Consider the following 18,503-nt stretch of genomic DNA (forward strand, 5'->3'; position numbering starts at 1 on the left):
TCAAAAAGTAGTTATGAGCTTGCACAAATGTTTTACACATAACAACAATTTTTCATATTTGTACAACCGAATCTCTTCCAAATACTTCCTTTGGTACAGTCCCTACACAAAGCAAACACATATTGTTATTACAAGCAAAATGAATAACAATAGAAAAGAAAATTTTACTGATATCAACATAAACCCATTACTAATTACTATCAAAAAAATCAAATCACACAAAACCAAGCTCACATTAACATAAATATTGTGTCACAGTGTAACTTCAAGTTCTAAATCACAACACTCAACAACCCTTAACCGAGTTCAGTTTCTAAGAAAAAAAAACATATTACAAACTCTTAAGCCACATAATTCTCCTTGATTCTTTCATTTTCTTAAAATTCTCCTATAGTCGGGGTTTCTGAACTTGTCAATGGCTTTGAGATATACATCATCTTCCACTCCTTCCATGTTGTCCAATATATCCATACAATCTTCAATAGATGATATCTCGGTGCTGGTACAAATAGGAGATGTTACTTCCTTATCCTTCTTACGTTCAGCCTTCGCTTTTGTTACTTCATCTTTAACTTTAAGATTTTCAGTCCATGCTACAAGTGCATCATCAAACCTTGATGATTTAGTCGCCTTTCGCTGAGGAAGATCAATAGGAAGTTCTAAAGCACGTCTCTGTATGTTTGATTTTGTGTGTGATGAAGGGTGACTCGTGTCTCCAGAGCTAGCGGGTTCTACATGTACCCCTTTTCCAAGGAATTCTGTTTCCAAGTCTCTTTCGGTGTCTGAGTCAGGAGGAGACCGTGTTGATGCATTATACATGCTTCCAGATGCTGTTGTGTTATTAAATATCTCCCAAAGCATATAATAATTGTCTAACCCCTTTTTACGGAAGGATTTTGCACCAGGATATTTCTGCATTTGGGAATGTTACATATGCATTATACTCTTGACCTATATTATGTACCTATATTATGTACAAGTAAATATCTTAGTGTAAACATTTATGCGCATACCTTCAAGTAACGCTTCCAAGCATCAGCACTTGCAGTGACCGTGTTTGCAACTGGATCCCAACCCATACCAGTATCACTCACTAACCTTGCAAATTCCCTATGCTCTATACGCAGTCAATTGAATTTAGCTTTCAACTTTGGAATGATGTATCTCTTACCAAACTTAGCAAAGAGAGCATTATCTATTTCTCCCCATTTCTTCTTCTCCAATGTAGTGGTTTGTAACCCATTTTGGCTTCATCATGAACCAATTGAACAAAGTAATCCACAATATATTGTGGCCATGTGCGGATATCATCTACGTTATCATCACTTGATAGAGAAGCCATCTTTTTTTCTACAAAATACATATTGTATAAAACTTAAAGCTCACAGGCATGCAAAATCACATAACTCGGAATTTTAAGGCAACAAGATTAAAAATATTATGCAAAATCAAAACATGTTTACTTAAATAGAAAATAAATAAATCACTGTGTTGCTTAAATAATTAATGCATTGATGTCCAGGCTTAGTGTTGTTGCTTCTAAATCAGTTGTAAAGCAAGAGAAATATCAAGCAACCTGCTGATTTAGTCATGAAATTTGTGCTACTGACAGTTACAACTAGTTGTTAACAAACTCCCAGATAAAATGACGTACGAATGATCCTAAAAATTCAGTGTAGTCCACCACATGGTACTTACGTAAGAAAAAAAAAGAATTGTAATAACAGTAGCCAGTAAGGATCCCTAGTTTTAGAAAATGTATTCATCTCCCATTCCCAAAAATCCCCTTCATAAGCTTAAGTGTAGCTATCCCCATCTTCCTAAGTGAGCCTTCAAAAATCCACAGTATAAAAACACAAATGGCATATTCTTCTACCTACAAACATCCATGTTAAGTTGATTTATATGGTCAAGGAGTTGATGACATTCAGCATGCAGTAGTCAATCATTGAAAAAACCCAGGCTCGAAGGCTAATGGTAACTAAACTCAACGAAATCCAAGTACAAATCCTATCTAGTTTTGTTCAGGATCCAAGTAGACATATCTCGTACCCATGATTAGACATTGCCTGTAATACCCCAATTAACATAAGGCAATATGGGTAGAGTATGCATTTGTTGATCATTTACAAAGAAATACACTAATAATAATTCATAAAAGATACAATTGCAAGTTCTTCTTGAACAACTCCTGCCATGGAGGGTTGGGCGGCTTTTCACATGTAATTTTACTTAAATCCACAAAAAAATTGTTAAGGGTAATGCTTATAATGCAAAATTAATGTGAAATTTTACTCACAACATCAAGGTCACATACTGCAAAATTCCATGATTACAGAGTAATTAAGCAAAATTAAAGCGGAACTTGTACCTTACGACATTTGAATTTGTTTTTTTAGATATAGTTTGTTTCAGTCCTAAGATGGTGTATATTATTTCCTACCTTTCAGTTGTTTAAGAAAGAAGACATGCCCAAATTAGTTATCCCCATTGCTACACCGGGGTAAATTTGTACTTCCCCTGGTAGAAACACAAGAAGCGAAACCCATAGGAACAGTGTACATCAAGCTAGTGGTATGATGAGAATAGCAGTGGCAGCAACAGCAATAGTAGGATTAGGCAAATACCCAGCCAAGACAATCATAATCTCATACCACCACCATTCAAGACAAATCCCTAAACAACTTGGTATAGCCAATTTCAACAATGGACCTAACCCACTAATCACATTCTTAAACCCAAATGTCCATTTTGATTTACATCTTCCCGATATGTAAATATAACCAAACATCAAAATCACCATATTCAAATTTGTTAACACTGATGCCATTGCTACACCGGGTACTCCTAATTTCATTACCATCACTAATAACATGTTTAATGGTACATGAAACAAAACAGCTAGAACTGAAAGTCGAACCCTGAACATGTAACATAGACTTTTATTTATGGAATATGACTAACAATATGTATTACAGAATCATTAAATTCTAGATTAGGAGCAATTTAACTGCCCAGATATGAGCGATAGATTACCTCGTATTCAACCTTGTGCTTCTGAGATTCTTCAAGAGGAACGTAATACTTTGCAAGACGAGTTTTCCCTTGTCTCTTTTGCAACAATATGAATCGAATCTGCAGTAACATACAAACAATTAAAAGATGCAGGAATGGTGGTTTCTAATAATCGTATACCAAATCAATCAATACATTTGTTTCAAATCATATACCCATTATTCCAAAAGGGGATTAGCTAATAACCGTAGAGAAATCGAAAAGAGATCATACATGCAACCCAGAAATTGAAATAGATATTCATACCTAAAAATTGTTGCAAACCCTAGAACTTGATACCAAATCAATCAACCCATCTGCTTCAAATCATACACCCGATTAGTCCAAAGGGAGATTCACTAATAGCCTAAAAGAAATCGAAACAAAATCATGAAAATGATCATGAAAACAAAATCAACTCACCTCCTCTGGGAAATTCTCTGCTCGTTTCTGAAGGAGAAGAAGGAAGAAATGAAAACGATGAAATGTTGTTTTCATTTTAGGTGTTTTCGAAAACAAAAAACGAGTAAAAAACGTTTTTAGAAAAACTGCTACCAAACACGTTTTCTCATTGTTTTCTGTTTTCCCTGTTTTTGAAAAGTGAAAACTGTTTTGGAAAACACTACCAAACAGGCCCTTAATCTCCCTAGAATTCCAAAAATAGCTTCAAACAGGGACCCGTGTGTAACTTAACCTTGATTTCCTTTTTCCGGCTATTCTAGCCAAATTCAGCCCATGAAATCACCCATATTAGCATTGTATATCCATATCACGTCCATCCCATGAAAATAGGCCATTGAATCTCATTAAAACACGTCCAATAATCCAACCATAAATCTGCCAGGCGTAAAAGCTAGTTTTCCCGCCAATTTTCTTCTTTTGAATTTGGGAAGGAAAGTGACCTCCCCTTTATCCAGTCCCGGTCTCCCTTTAGCACATGCCCGAAATGGGTTACCCCTTATCCAAAGTGAGGGTCCGTATAGTAATTTTCTCCCACGAGCGCAAAAACCACTTTTTTAGCCAATTTCGCCGCAAAAGCTTATTTCTCCAAAAATACCTACAGGGACATAAAAAGCCATAATAAATATAAAATCGAGCACTAATAATATATAAAATTGAGATTATATAAGACACATAAATGCGTCTATCAAATACCCCCAAACTTATTATTTGCTAGTCCTCGAGCAAATCAAATAGAAAATAAAATCCTAATTCACTGTCGGAGGCATCGTCGATTGCATTTAGCGTATGCAATAAGCCTTTAAACCCCTAAGTGTCCCTAGTGGCCGAGTTATAGTCTCGGGAGGGCTTACTAGAGATATACCCACAAAACCTTTATACTCCAGACCCTAGCTATCTACAACGAACCTTGGAAGGCACTAAAGAATCTCCTTGGTTGGCATACTTATTGACTACAGGAAGAAGTACCCTGATGCGAAATTCCAATTGTTGTACACGAGTTTGCACTCAAGCATACTAAAATTCATATAAAGTGACAGAGCTCTACTCAGATAGTTGCACTATGGACATCAACATCCGGAGTCAAAACTAATCACATGGATAGATCAAGAAGATGGATATAGAAAAACATAGATGGTTTTGATGTTTACTAAGTGAACGTCGTTTCCCATATCTGTCTGAAGGCCTCCGCCAAAATGAACCTATCCTAATGGATTGAGATATTAGTCTGACTAATATCAACACACTGGCATATACAAGGGAACCAGTGGTCGATAACCTAACTCTAGGTCAACACAACTGGCATATACAAGGGTACCAATGGTCGACTTTATTGAATTTGTTCCTTTTGGTCAAATGATCTGGTCTCAATTTTTATTTTTTTATTTTTTTTTCAACTTTTTGGTAACTACCATTTTTTTTAGTTGTTTGGGCTATATTTTTATGTTTAATAACCAATTCCATATGGGTTTGATTGTCTTTCTTGCTGATTTTTCAGTTTAGATAATTAGGAGACAGCTGGAAGGTCTAACAATATGGTTTGAATTACTCAGTTTCTAAAGTCATGGCTTTGTTGGGGTACTGATATGTGGCGATAATTCGAAGTGATTGAGGTATGTTCATTAGAATTTCGTACTCAATTTTGTGTTATTATGAGATGTGAAATGTGTGGGTGCACACGAACTGTTTGATAATTTGAGGGAAAGAAATGATTTTGGTTGCTTTCAACTTGATAATAGTAGTTTTTGTGTTGATTTGAAACCTAGGTTTTGGTATAATTTGTGTTTTGTTGAACATCTGTATTTGTCAAGGAAGTAATGAAATTGGTTTGAATAAGGCTGTTGAGCTCTCTTTACCCCTCCATGAAGATTATTTGGTTAGACAGGTGCATTTTTCAATCTACATCGCCTGATCTCTCCAGTTTGAGAAACTGAGACTGATCTAAGATGTCTTTTCACTGTCATTGGCTATATTTGGATCTGAATATAACTAGTTAAAATGTCTCTTTCTGTACAAAAATATGTTATTGGCTGAATACTGTTTATAGCTGATTCACTAAACATTCTCTTCTGGAAACCAGGGTACTTCCACTATGGGCTCAGTATACACCGAATGACTCAAGATCCTGCAGTTCAGATTCAGATTCTAAAATCAAAACACTACTTAAGAGGAGAGATGTGGTTGCGCCGCTCAGCAGGCATTCCAAAATCTGAAGCTCTAAGAAGATCAAGACAGTGTCCATGGATGCTTTTTTTCCTCCACTTCTTATTCAGATACTCCGATTAAGAAACCAAAGCTTGCTCCTCTGCAAGAGAGAAGGATGATAGACAGATTGAGGCTTTGGGCTAAAGGAGGAGATGGAGGCAATGGGTGTTATAGTGTTCGCCTCAGTCGAAGCGAACGTCAAAGCACACCTGATGGTGGAAGTGGTGGGAGAGGAGGTGATGTGATCCTATAATGCTCTCCTAAAGTTTGGGACTTCAGGAATCTTCGGCATCATATGAATGCAAAAAGAGGTGGACATGGAGCACCTAAGAATATGTTAGGAAGCTGAGGGGTGGACAAGGTTGTTCTAGTCCCTGTGGATACTGTTATTCATCTTGTGTACGGTGAGATTCCTTCTGCTGTTAAAAATGGTTCATTGAAGGCTTTGGATCCCTGGGAAATCCCTGGTGCCCTTGAGGTTGATACCTCCGGCTCCAATCAGAGAACTAAATCTCACTCCTCCGATGCAGTGGAAGTTCTGAACATGGAAGATCCGGATGCCTCAACGTTTACCCTTAAAAGAAGCAACGGAAGTTCGGCTAGCATGTGTGAAACTTCGTGCGCTTCTTCCACTGAATTTCAAACTGCATCATCTTTTAGTAAATGCGGACCTAGCGTCAACAAGGAAGAACTGATCTCCCATTCCGAAATTGGTGAGACTGAGAATAAAGACCTAAAGAATATTGATGGTACAAATGAAACTGAATTAGATGAAGATAATATGGAAGAACAAGAAGAACTTCAATACAATGTTGCAGAACTAACAAAACAAGGCCAACGAGTTCTTGTTTCCCGTGGTGGAGATGGTGGCTGAGGTAATATTTCTTTTGGGAAGCATTCCAAGTTCAAGAGTAAAGTGTCAGATGATGAAGATCTGCCTTCACTATCAATTGGTTTTCCTGGTTCAGAATCTGTGCTTGTCGTAGAACTAAAGAGTATTGCTGATGTGGGTCTTGTTGGGATGCCAAATGCTGGTAAAAGTACGCTTCTAGGGGCCATACCGAAGGCTAAACCTACAGTAGGACATTATGCGTTTACAACTTCAAGGCCAAGTATAGGAAAATTGAACTACAATGACTTCTTCTCTGTCACAGTGGCTGACATTCCTGAAATTATAAAGGGAGCTCATGAAAATCGTGGACTTGGGCATGCATTTCTACGGCACATTGAGCGAACAAAAGTTCTGGCCTATGTGGTAGATTTGGCAGCAGCACTAAAAGGTATACCTCCATGGGAACAGCTTAGAGACTTGGTTTTAGAGTTTGGGTTTCATCAAGAGGGTTTATCAGATCTGCCATCCTTGGTAGTAGCCAATAAAATCGATGAGGAAGGAACAGAGGCTGTTTTGGAACAACTAAAGATTAGAGTTCAAGGAGTGCCCATTTTCCCTGTTTGTGCAGTCTTGGGAGAGGGTCTGGCCGAGCTAAAAGTTGGTCTTAGATCACTTGTTAATGGTGGAGAGTATCAGAAGCTGGAGTTGGATAAAATTGATGTCAAATAGGCTTTCATTGGGATCTCATTGGAACTAGTGGCATTTCATAATTTTTGGGGAAAAGAAAAAGAAAGAACATCGTTTAGCTCAGTTTGGGTTTCATTTCCTGGGAAGTAAGTTCGGATGCATAAAATGTTAGGTCATTTGTTTGTCGAATCTTCTGTTTGTTTGGTCTTTTAGTTATCAGTTTATTGTTAGAGTTACACTGGTGTTTGTATATTTCTAGCCAGCTCAAAACTTCCATGAGCGTTTTCTGTGTATTTTCTTAAATGTTGGGATATAAATGTGCTTGGTTTAGATAGAATTATCAAAGTTATGTAATGTATTTACTTACCATCAGATTCTCAATTTCATACAGGTACGATTGTGGGGTATGGACAGTCATCTGGAAGGGTATTTCTCCATCTGAAGTTGTCTGTATCAGAATTTTAGTATGTTTTGGTGACACCTGTCTTACTTGTATCAACGCTGCTTGCTGGTTACAAGGAAATACAGGTATTTTGTGAAGAACATATCTGTAATGTCGTCTTATTGGTTTGGTTAGCTATAACTCAGTTATGTTGAGTTTTTGAGTTATCTCTTTGTTTTTTTTTTCAGGGAGTGGCATCTTCACTAAACGAGTTATCGTTGGTGCTTGTCACCATATGCTTGGAAGATTCTCTTCAAATTTTGCCAAAGAACTTCTTCTTAGTAGACAGAAGGTTGTAGTTGTTCATTGTGAAGAGATCTGTGTTTCTGGTGGTCTTGTTTGTCAGAAGCTGAAGTACTATCTTTTTTTCTTAAGGCAGTAGATGAACACTAAACCTTCTCGTGGTCCTATGCTCCTATTCATTTCAGGGCTCTTGCTAAGATCCTTTGGAGGAGTATCCGTGGGTAAGTTTCTCTTAAAAAACCTAACCTAAGTTTGATTTTGATTTTTGGATTTGATTTAATGTTTGGCATTTTTTGTAAGTTGTTTGTTTCTAGTATGATTCCCACACAAGACCAAGCGTGGGGCTGCTGCCTTGCTCGATTTAAGGCTTATGAGGTTATCCCACCACAATATGGCAAGATCCAAAGGATGGGTTATCCCTGATGTTTTTTAAGTAAGATCTGGTTCCTGAAATTTATATGGTTATGGGTTTTTTTTTTTTGGTGTGTCCAGATGGATTGTTTTTCTGTTTCTAATTTAGACTTCAACCTAGGCAGGACTTCTCCGAGCTGAAGTAAACACAACGACAGAAGAAACAACGGTTTCAGGGAGTGACATCTGAATTAAACTAGTTGTCGTTGAGTCTCGTCACCATATGCTTTGAAGTTGGAAGATTATCTTCAATTACTGCCAAAAAATTTCTTAATCAACAGAAAGTTGAGGTTGTTTGTTGTGAAGAGAAAAAAGCCTGGCTGAGATGTTTGCTTTAGAAGACACAACAAGGTAATACTGCATTTGTGTTGTGATTGTGTTTCATTTGCCGCTATACTTGTTGGGGAAAATGTAAGCTGGGTTAGTTCATTATCCTGTAAAATTATCAAGCTTCTATAGTCAATTTTAAAGTGTATGCTAGGTTTGATTTTCTTTAAGTTGTATAATCTTGGTACACACTATTAAGTATTAACTTAAGTTTTACCGGGATTCTGCCTTAGCAGTCGCAATCTCACTCAGAGTAGGTTTTTGGGTGTACCAATGCATGCAGATGGAGCCATAAAATGTTGGCATCATAGATTTAAACAATTAGAGGTCTGTTTTGTCTATTTAACTAGTTAGCATGTCCCTTTCTGTACAAAAATTGGGTGAACATATTTAGCTCAGTTCGGGTTTCATTTCCAGAGAAGTAAGTTTGGAGGCAGAAATATGCTAGTTCATTGTTTGCAATTGATTTGTTTGTCTGTTTGGTCTTTTAGTTATCAGTTTATTGTTAAAGTTATACCTGATCGACTTTTCATTTTTTTTGCTGATCATGGATACTGGTGTTTGTATATTTTCTAGCCAGCTCAAAACTTCCATGAATGTTTTCTGTTTATTTTCTATGAGATTACCAATCCCATTCCCAATTTCATGCGGGTACGATTATATGGGGTATGGACAGTCATCTGTAAAGGTTTTTCTCTATCTGAATCGGAATTTTACTATGTTATGGTGACACCCGTGCTACATTGTTACCTGTATCAGGGTTTGGATAGCTGTAACTCAATTGTGTCTTTGTTCTTTTTCAGTGAGTGGCATCTGCTCTACAAGAGTGGTCGTTGATGCTCGTCTCCATATACTTGGAAGATTATCCTCAAGTATTGCCAAACTTCTTAATGGACAGAAAGGTGTAGTTGTTCGTTCTGAAGAGTTCTGTCTTTGCTGCTGGTCTTGTTCTTCAAAACCATGAGTTTATGAGTTTTATAGGTACACAAAAGGAAACCTGGAACGGACACAGCTTAAAGCCTTCAACCGTGTCCAAACAGCACGGCCCAATCTCAAAACCATTCCTTTTCAAGTTCATTCTTTCCATCTTAAGCTTTTTTTCTGTTTTGCAAACCGAACAAGTTTGGGAACTCCGATTGAACAAGTTCTCTCTCTTTATATATACACACACACGTAAAGGAGAGATTGATACATCATTAGTAATAGGGTTTCTGTAATATTTTTCTATTCTGGATGACCTGATCTCGAAACTCATCAGCGTTAAATTTCCCAGTATAAAAAACAAGAGAACATGTCTAAAGCTACTTTTTTGTTGTTGTTGTTGTTCCAATGATCTTTATTTATTTTATGTAAAGCGAAAATGTGCGGATGGAGGTGAATGAGTGGGTTGAACAGAAAACAAAAGCTTCTTCTTAACGGATCAGTCGCTGCGCGTATAAAATTTATACTGGCGAATGCACTCTATTTCAAAGGATGTTGGAAGGTAGATCAATTTACCAAGTCCCTAACCAAGAAGTCGAATTTCCATCTCCTTGATGGGAGGACAACAGTACAAGTACCCTTCATGACATCTACTGCAAGAAGACAATATATTACTTGCTATGACAGCTTCAGAGTACTTAGACTCCCATACAGATTTCAGCAACACATAAAAGTGCTTGTGCTCCAAGTTTTTCAATGTATATAATTTTACCAGAGCGACGAGATGGGCTTGGTGAACTTATATCAAAGATAAGTTCTAATTCCGCGGGTTTTCTGCATAAATGTGTCCCAGTCAATCAGAATACCGTGAAAACGGGGGAATTTAAGGTTCCGAAATTCAAAATCGTTTTTGACTTTGAAGCATCAAGAGCACTCCAGGAATTGGGCGTAGTTTTGCCTTTTGATCAATCAAAAGCAGAGCTGACGGAAATGGTGAATATTGATGGTACTAGTGAGCTTCATGTTTGGAAAGTTTTTCACAAGTGTTTTGTTGAAGTTGATGAAAAAGGAACAGTGGCCGCTGCTTCTACTGCTATTGTAGGGGGAAGTTGGGCCTGCGCGGCTTCGAAAGTTGTCGAATTTGTGGCAGATCATCCTTTCATGTTCATTATACGAGAGGAGCAAAGTGGTGTGGTGTTGTTCATGGGACATGTCCTTAATCCATTGTTAAATTTGTGATGCGGATATGGGACTTTTTTTTTGTTTTTGTTTTTGAAGTCTCGGATTTTTTGTTAATGATTTAGTCGACTGAAGTATCTCTTTATGTTCAACTGCAATTTATATACAACAATAACTATGTATGGTTTATTCTTTATAATGACTATCAAGAATCAATTCGCCACATTCCACCTTCCTAAAGATTTTTTTACATTCAATTGTCTCCAGAGCATAGTACTTCACTCATCATCAACTTCATGACATCTATGCCTCCTTCCTCTTACTTGGAAGTGACATTTTTCTTAACTTAAATTTATGGTTCAGATCCCAACTTGTGGCATGCACAATTCCGGAAAACAAGTCATTAGACAAAAGATGAATGAACTAAATGAAACTGAGACTGATCTACGATGTTCATTCATTGCCAGGCTATATTTGGATCCGAATTCTCTTTCTGTACAAAAACGTGGCATCTGCACTAATCGAGTTGTCGTTGGTGCTCGTCACCATATGCTTGGAAGATTATCTTCAATTTTTTCCAAAGAACTTCTTCTTAATGGACAGAAATTCGTAGTTGTTCGTTGGACCGGACGCAGCTTAAAGCCTTCAACCTTTTCCAACCACCTCGGCCCAATCTCAGACTCTTTTTGTTTTGTTTTGTTGTGGAAACCGGAACAAGTTTGGAAACTCCGATTGAACAAGTTCTCTATATACACACACACACGTGTAAAGGAGAGATTGATACAATATATAGGCAATATTAAGATTTTCTGATAACAATGGAAAACAAACCAGAAGTAATGTATTACATTCCACCATTCAAACGTCATGGATCAACAATGGAAAACAAACCAGAAACAACACCAACAAGAGAAACTGCGACAGAAGTGCAAGATGACTGGTTATATGTATGAAGAAAAACTGCGAAAGAACCTAGAAACAAAAGTACTGCTGCGAAAGAAACTAGCAACAAAAGTACTGTCAATTCATGTATGAAACTAGTGCAAGATGTCTGCTAAAACGAGTCGAAGAACAAGAATTTTGTGTTCTCTCCATTCTCGATAGACAGTGCTCTAGGTTTACTATCTTCTGGAGCAAGTGGTGAAATCTTACAACAGATATTAGGCTTCCTCAACTCTGAAAGCCTCGACAATCTGAATTTTGTTAATTCTAAACACATTGACTCGTTATGCGAACCCAAACTTTCTTTTGTTGGTGGTGTTTGGATCGATGAATGTTGTCCTATTAAACTTTCATTCAAAGAAGTTTCCACCGCAATATATAAAGCAGAAGCTGAAACTGTGGATTTCAAAAATCAGGTAAGCTACAAAATTCCTAATCTGTTGTTATTGTTTGTTTTTATCCTTTTCTATTTTCTTAACATTCCTAAAGTTCTAAATATGTTAGTTTTTTTATTTATTTTTTTGATAGTTAAAGAATGCGATGCTGATGTGTTTTTAATGATTTTATTTAGAGCGAGAATGTCCGGAGCAAGGTGAATAAGTGGATTGGAAAGAAAACGGATGGATTAATTGAAAATCTTCTTCCTGCCGGATCAGTCAATGAACATACAAAATTTATACCGGCGAATGTACATATTTCAAAGGATGTTGGAACGAAGATCAATTTCTTAAGCCCCTAACCAAGAAGTCGAATTTCTATCTCCTGGATGGTGATTCAACAACAGTACAAGTACCTTTCATGTCATCTAGAGAAAGACAATATATTACTTGCTATGACAAGTTCAGAGTACTTAAACTCCCGTACGATTATTCATATGAAAATGCTCGTGCTCGTTCTCCAAGATTTTCTATGTATATAATTTTACCTGAGCGACAGTATGGGCTTGGTCAACTGATAGCTAAGGTGAGTTCTAATCCCACTGGCTTTCTGCAAAAGTATGTCACCGACAATCGGAGTTTGGTTCCAACGGGAGAATTCAAGGTTCCGAAGTTCAAAATCCTTTTTGATTTTGAAGCACAAAGAGTACTCAAGGAATTAGGTTTGATTTTGCCTTTTGATCCATCCAAAGCAGAGCTTACGGAGATGGTGAATATTGAAGGTTCCTGTAAGCTTCATGTTCCAAAAGTTTTTCACAAGTGTTTTGCTAAAGTCGATGAAGAAGGAACTGAAGCTTCTGCTTCTACTGCTTTTGTGGTAGCGTCTTGGTCCCGCGGGCCTCCAAGAGTTACACAACCTTGTGTCGATTTTTTGGCAGATCATCCTTTCATGTTTATTATACGAGAGGAGAAAAGTGGCGTGGTATTGTTTATGGGGCATGCCCTTAATCATTTGTTAGATTTGTGATGCCGTCATGGGATTGTCTCCCAAGCTAAGGTCTCTTTTAAGTTTCATTCCACAAATTAAAACATCTCATTTTTCCTTTTCGACTGTTTTTTCTTTCTTTTCTTGAAGTCTCAGATCTTTTATCAGTGACTTCCAGACCAGTCGAGTAAAATGTCACTTATGTTCAATTACAATTTTTTCAATTACAATGGCTATGTATGGCTTATTCCTTACAATGACTATCAAGAATCGGTTTTCCACATTCTAACTTCATAGATAATTTCTTTTGGACCATGTAACTCCCCATTGAATTCAGAAAGCCCGTTAATTGTCTCCAGAGCAAGTCACTTCACTCATAATCAACTTCATGACATCCATATCTCCTTACTTGAAAGCGACATTTTTCTTAAATTAAATTAATGGTTCAGATCCCAACTTGTGGCATGCACAACTCGTATTGGGTATTGGGTGAATATTTTTCATTGAAGTTATAATATATTTACTTACCATCATATTCCCATTTTCATACAGGTTTGATCGTCTTATAGATAATGTAATGTCGTCTATAACTCAGTTAAGTTGAGTTTTTGAGTTATCTCTTTGTTCTTTTTCAGGCATATGCTTGGAAGATTATCTTCAATTTTTTCCAAACAACTTCTTGTTAATGGACAGAAAGTTGTAGTTGTTCGCTATGAAGAGAGTTGTCTTTCTGGTGATCTTCTTCTTAAAAGATTAAAAGATTTATAAATCTTGGACCGGACACAGCTTAAAGTCTTCAACCGTGTCCAGCCACCACGGCTCAATCTCAGACTTTTTTGCTTTTTTGGAAACGAAACAAGTTTGGAAACTCCGATTGAACAAGTTCTCTATATATACACACACGTAAAGGAGAGATTGGTCCGGGTTTTTGCAATATCAAGATTTTCTGATTGTTGGGACAATTGGTGTCTAACCTAATGCTTTGATACCAATTGTTGCGGCAATTGGTATCTAACCTACTTCTCTGATACCAATTGTTGGGGTTCAGGGCCATCTATGTGCTAATCTTGCGGAAACATATTAACTAACAAGAAACATTTGATCTCTCGGACTGCTCCATGAACCTTACTATAATCTAGGATAAGAAGAAGAGAAAGAAAACCACATAGATTCAAGCCATAAACAAAGCAACAAGAAGTAAAGTACTCACGGATTTAACGTGGTTCAACAATATACACAATGTGTGTAATATTGTCTACATCCACCAAACGGCTACGACCTCTTTATTCATTATAGAATCACCACTGAGAATTACACAACTGATTGACTAAATCAATCCATCGACTCACCACAACGTGACCGAACATAAGAACTCTCACAAGCACCCTATAAGATCCAAAGTAGCATCTTCACCCATATGATATAATGTTTACCACATTATATACCAAAACGAGACGATCTTCTTTGCACACCATGATATAGATTATCATGGACGCCTTTAGCTCAACACCAATAATCTAATCCAGCACCACCAAGATGATCTTCTCCTCAACAAGATGTCTTACCAATATCTCCATACGAATACTCCATAACGACATATCTTCCAACATCGATAAGTATCCTATAAACACCATAATGATGTACTCCTTCCACCATTAGGTATCTCACATAACCACCTCAATAGGTGGGATGAATCCCTCACATCTCTACGAGATTTACATTGAGGATTCCATGACTAAAACACTTAGCCCATACCTCCTTATATAGGAGTCACAAACTTGGTTCCCAAGTATTAGCCTCCTTGGTTTAGGAAACCAACTCATACTAGGAAACCATGGTCCATTAGGCAACCCATATTATATATGGAAGTTGACCCAATTTAGGAAACCCACCGTTTCCTTACTATTCTCCACCTCGGATCATGCATTCATGCATGATACGATCAACTGTTATCCCTCTATCTTATGAACATCGATTGCACCATCACTGGTTGCCTACATATCCTCAATAGGAATCAAACCGAAATGTAGTTCATCCAAATTGTTCCATAGAACCTCCACCAGAAGAGAGCAAACCAAACTTGAAGTTCACCAACTCAAACTTAACAATCCAACCTACCGGTGATTGTACAAATCTCCACCACGGTGAAAAATCTGACCATCTCAACAACTATCATCATATGATCATCCGTTATGCAACATCTTGAGAAACACCTTACTCCTTTATGTTGACAACTCCACATTGATTGGCACCATTCTAGGTGTATTGCATGCCAACTCAATTAGACCATACACGATCGTTATCCATATGCTACCAATCGAACTTAGTTACAGTCATTATGCGCATTTGAGCCTTCGCCACCTTCGAACTTGTTCCATACTACGAACACAGCTCCGTCTTGGCTTGATTTTCTCCACCTAAGTTAATGTTCCGCTCTTCTAAGCCACTAACTCCAAGTTGCGTACCACATCCGTTAGAGTTGACATCCATAACTAATCGATCAATAAATAAAACTACCACAGTAGCCTTCATGCATATGCCTAAGCATTACCTTAGCATAACCATAGTCTTCATCTTCGTTTCTAAACTCCAGCCTAGTAAATTGATTCTTCAAACAACTGATCACATACTTGCTCTTTTCCACGAGCATGTCCATGAAAGCGAGTTAACGAGATACTTCAGGTTACTTTATAATAAACCGGCCTCCATGTTAGCTTCCAAGAAACTAACTATCTTGTATGTACCAAAGGATATTGAGCATGACTCTAACCAGCACCAAATACAACCAATCCACGGATCATTGTCACTGCGTGCCAATCTCGAGCTCATCTCTATGAATCTTTCTTTACAAGCCTATCTCTGATTGGATCATGATTCTACGACCATATTTCCCCAATTGAGTTTTACTCCTTTAAAAAGCTCATCATATCTTCAACCATTGCATACATACAAAACACGTGTCCATATTCACAGAGACTTCAACAACTGACACACCAATCGTTTTACTACACCACTTCAGCAACCTCAACGAGCTTTGACAACAATGTCCCTTTTACAGGCATAATTGTCAAGATAGTCTTTTATCAATTTCTTAAGCAAGCATGTAGTTTCAACTTCATGACAGTCAAACCACAACACAATCGGACTCGGATAGAACTGTGACCATCCTCGAAGAATTTACTGTTACCCTTGTAACATTACATAATGTCACACATTCTCTCTTATGCATATCCCTTTACCAATCTTGCTCCAAAACGTACACCAACGTTCGAAATCTGATAATTCGTCCTCACACAAAGACCCAATCACACACACCCATAATGTGAAACCTTGGGTAACTTCCTCAAGCTCTAAGAAATTAAAGAAACTGTTGTTTTTATAATTTGACGGAATTTATATCGTTGTTGAACAAAATTTCTCAATAGAAATTTCTACCTTCATCTCTACAGGCTCTGTCACTATTGAAATCAATTTCAATAACTATAGTATATGAGCAAACCCCCAAATATTACCATTGCTATAATGTTTCTCTCTCCAACAGAAAGTCTCACACTGATCATCAAGAAATCAAATATCCAATTCATAATAAAAGTTTGATGGAAAAACACGCCGAAATTGTAGCCCACTCGAATTCATGCACCGTGTTTTCTCCAAGTAGTATGCTCTAGCTCCCAGCCACACCACCATATACATTGTAGTATTGTATCTTTATTCTTTAAACTCTTGAAGTGTCCAAGCGATACCTTTTTAATTCCTCACAATGGGTCTTTACCAAAATAGGAACGTATCCGCAATACAATAGACCAACCTGTTTCTCACAATGGTCTTGCACTTCAACCAGCTCCGATCGACTTAAAATGGTGTACAACCAAAAATAACTCTTCGACTGAACTTCAATCGACAAAAATCAAAAGATCACAAACTATCTAGCTTCTCAACCGAAAACAGTACGAGAGAAACTCCAAAACATTGTTATACCCGAAACAATGTCAAACTTCAACACAGACAAACAAACCCTAACAAACTGTGTCGACAAAATGTTTCTTATACAATAAGAAGAATCTATAGCTCCACCACAACCAATATCACACTCATCCAACAATCACTGTCATGCAACTTATTTGTAACCACACGCTTCAAATACTAAGACTGAAAAATCAAACTCTTCACAACTGAAACATATCAAACCCTGGCCAACGGACAATATTTCCAAAATGAAACCTACAACGAGATTTTCCCATATCCTTATTGTAACAAACAACTAAGCTAGAACGAGTATGAATCCATCTTCACATTCTTCAACTTCAGGTTAAATACAAGCAGCAGCATAATCCAATTGATGACGATTGATAACCAAAATATTGTTTCCTTGGTTTGGAACAATAATGAGACTTTGACATGCTCTTTACTTCCACAAACATACAAATCAATATTTTTATCCCAACTACGATATTCTTGTCTTCTTGTGTCTTTCCAAGCAAACACCGATTAATTGAAAACCAATCTACGCATGTCTTTCAAACAGATCACAATAATATGGTACGAAGTATAGAGAATAAATAAACTTACTTGAAGCCATGTATATGATTTATGCTCCAATAAGTATCAATGTCAAATATCCAACGTAGAGCACCATAAACATCACGACCATACATCTTGACCATATCGAATGTAGATCACCTGATATAATCCCATTCCTTTCGAAGTACACTTCACTTTGCTTTGTTCCCAAAACTGATGAAATCAAATCTCATATTAACTTGAAAACATCAAACTCTGCATCTTCGGAAGCTGTAACATCAAATCCTCACATACTTGATGAAACCAAATCGTTCGTCTTCAAAATCTTCTGCCAACCAGAAAACCCAACACTTCTCTCTTCAGAATCTTCTATCCATCCTAAAGCTCTGATACCAATTGTTGGGGAAATTGGTATCTAACCTAATGGTATGATACCGATTGTTGGGGTTCAGAGCCATCTACGTGCTAATCTTGTGGAAAAATATTATCTAACAAGAAACACTTGATCTCTCAGACTTCTCCATGAACCTTACTATAATCTAGGATAAGAAGAATAGAAAGATAACCACATATATGCAAGCCATAAACAAAGCAATAAGAAGTAAAGTACTCACGGATTTAACGTGGTTCAACAATATATACAATGTGTGTAATATTGTCTACATCCACCAAACGCCTACGACTTCTTTATTCATTATAGAATCACCACTGAGAATTACACAACTGATTGACTAAATCAATCCATCAACTCACCACAGCGTGACCGAACATAAGAACTCTCACAAGCACCCTATAAGATCCAAAGTAGCATCTTCACCCATACGAGATAATGTTTACCACATTATCTACCACAACGAGACGATCTTCTCTGCACACCTTGATATAAATTATCATGGACGCCTTTTGCTCAACACCAAT

The 18,503-nt window shown here is 37.3% G+C and overlaps 2 protein-coding genes, 1 long non-coding RNA gene and 1 pseudogene across 3 annotated transcripts; 2 read left to right on the forward strand and 2 right to left on the reverse strand.

Annotated features, from left to right (window-relative positions):
* Nucleotides 1–369: 369 nt before the first annotated feature.
* On the reverse strand, nt 370–1,079 carry LOC113324636 (L10-interacting MYB domain-containing protein-like). The gene is made up of 2 exons (XM_026572934.1): nt 1,014–1,079; nt 370–912 (listed from the first exon to the last, which is right to left on the reverse strand). Exons 1-2 carry the CDS (start codon nt 1,077–1,079, stop codon nt 370–372), a joined length of 609 nt encoding a protein of 202 aa, XP_026428719.1.
* A 2,039-nt stretch (nt 1,080–3,118) lies between these two features.
* LOC113322544 lies at nt 3,119–3,533 on the reverse strand. The gene is made up of 3 exons (XR_003347207.1): nt 3,478–3,533; nt 3,322–3,371; nt 3,119–3,135 (listed from the first exon to the last, which is right to left on the reverse strand). It is a non-coding gene; the product is annotated as an uncharacterized LOC113322544 (long non-coding RNA).
* A 2,064-nt stretch (nt 3,534–5,597) lies between these two features.
* Nucleotides 5,598–9,964, forward strand: LOC113323689 (annotated as a pseudogene).
* LOC113324637 lies at nt 7,591–10,820 on the forward strand. Its single transcript, XM_026572935.1, has 5 exons — nt 7,591–7,765; nt 7,868–8,020; nt 8,108–8,143; nt 9,464–9,589; nt 10,435–10,820. The coding sequence occupies exons 1-5, from the start codon at nt 7,591–7,593 to the stop codon at nt 10,818–10,820; spliced, it is 876 nt and encodes a 291-aa protein (XP_026428720.1).
* Nucleotides 10,821–18,503: the final 7,683 nt, after the last annotated feature.

This window comes from Papaver somniferum, chromosome 11 (assembly GCF_003573695.1).
Source record: "Papaver somniferum cultivar HN1 chromosome 11, ASM357369v1, whole genome shotgun sequence".
NCBI lineage: Eukaryota > Viridiplantae > Streptophyta > Magnoliopsida > Ranunculales > Papaveraceae > Papaver > Papaver somniferum.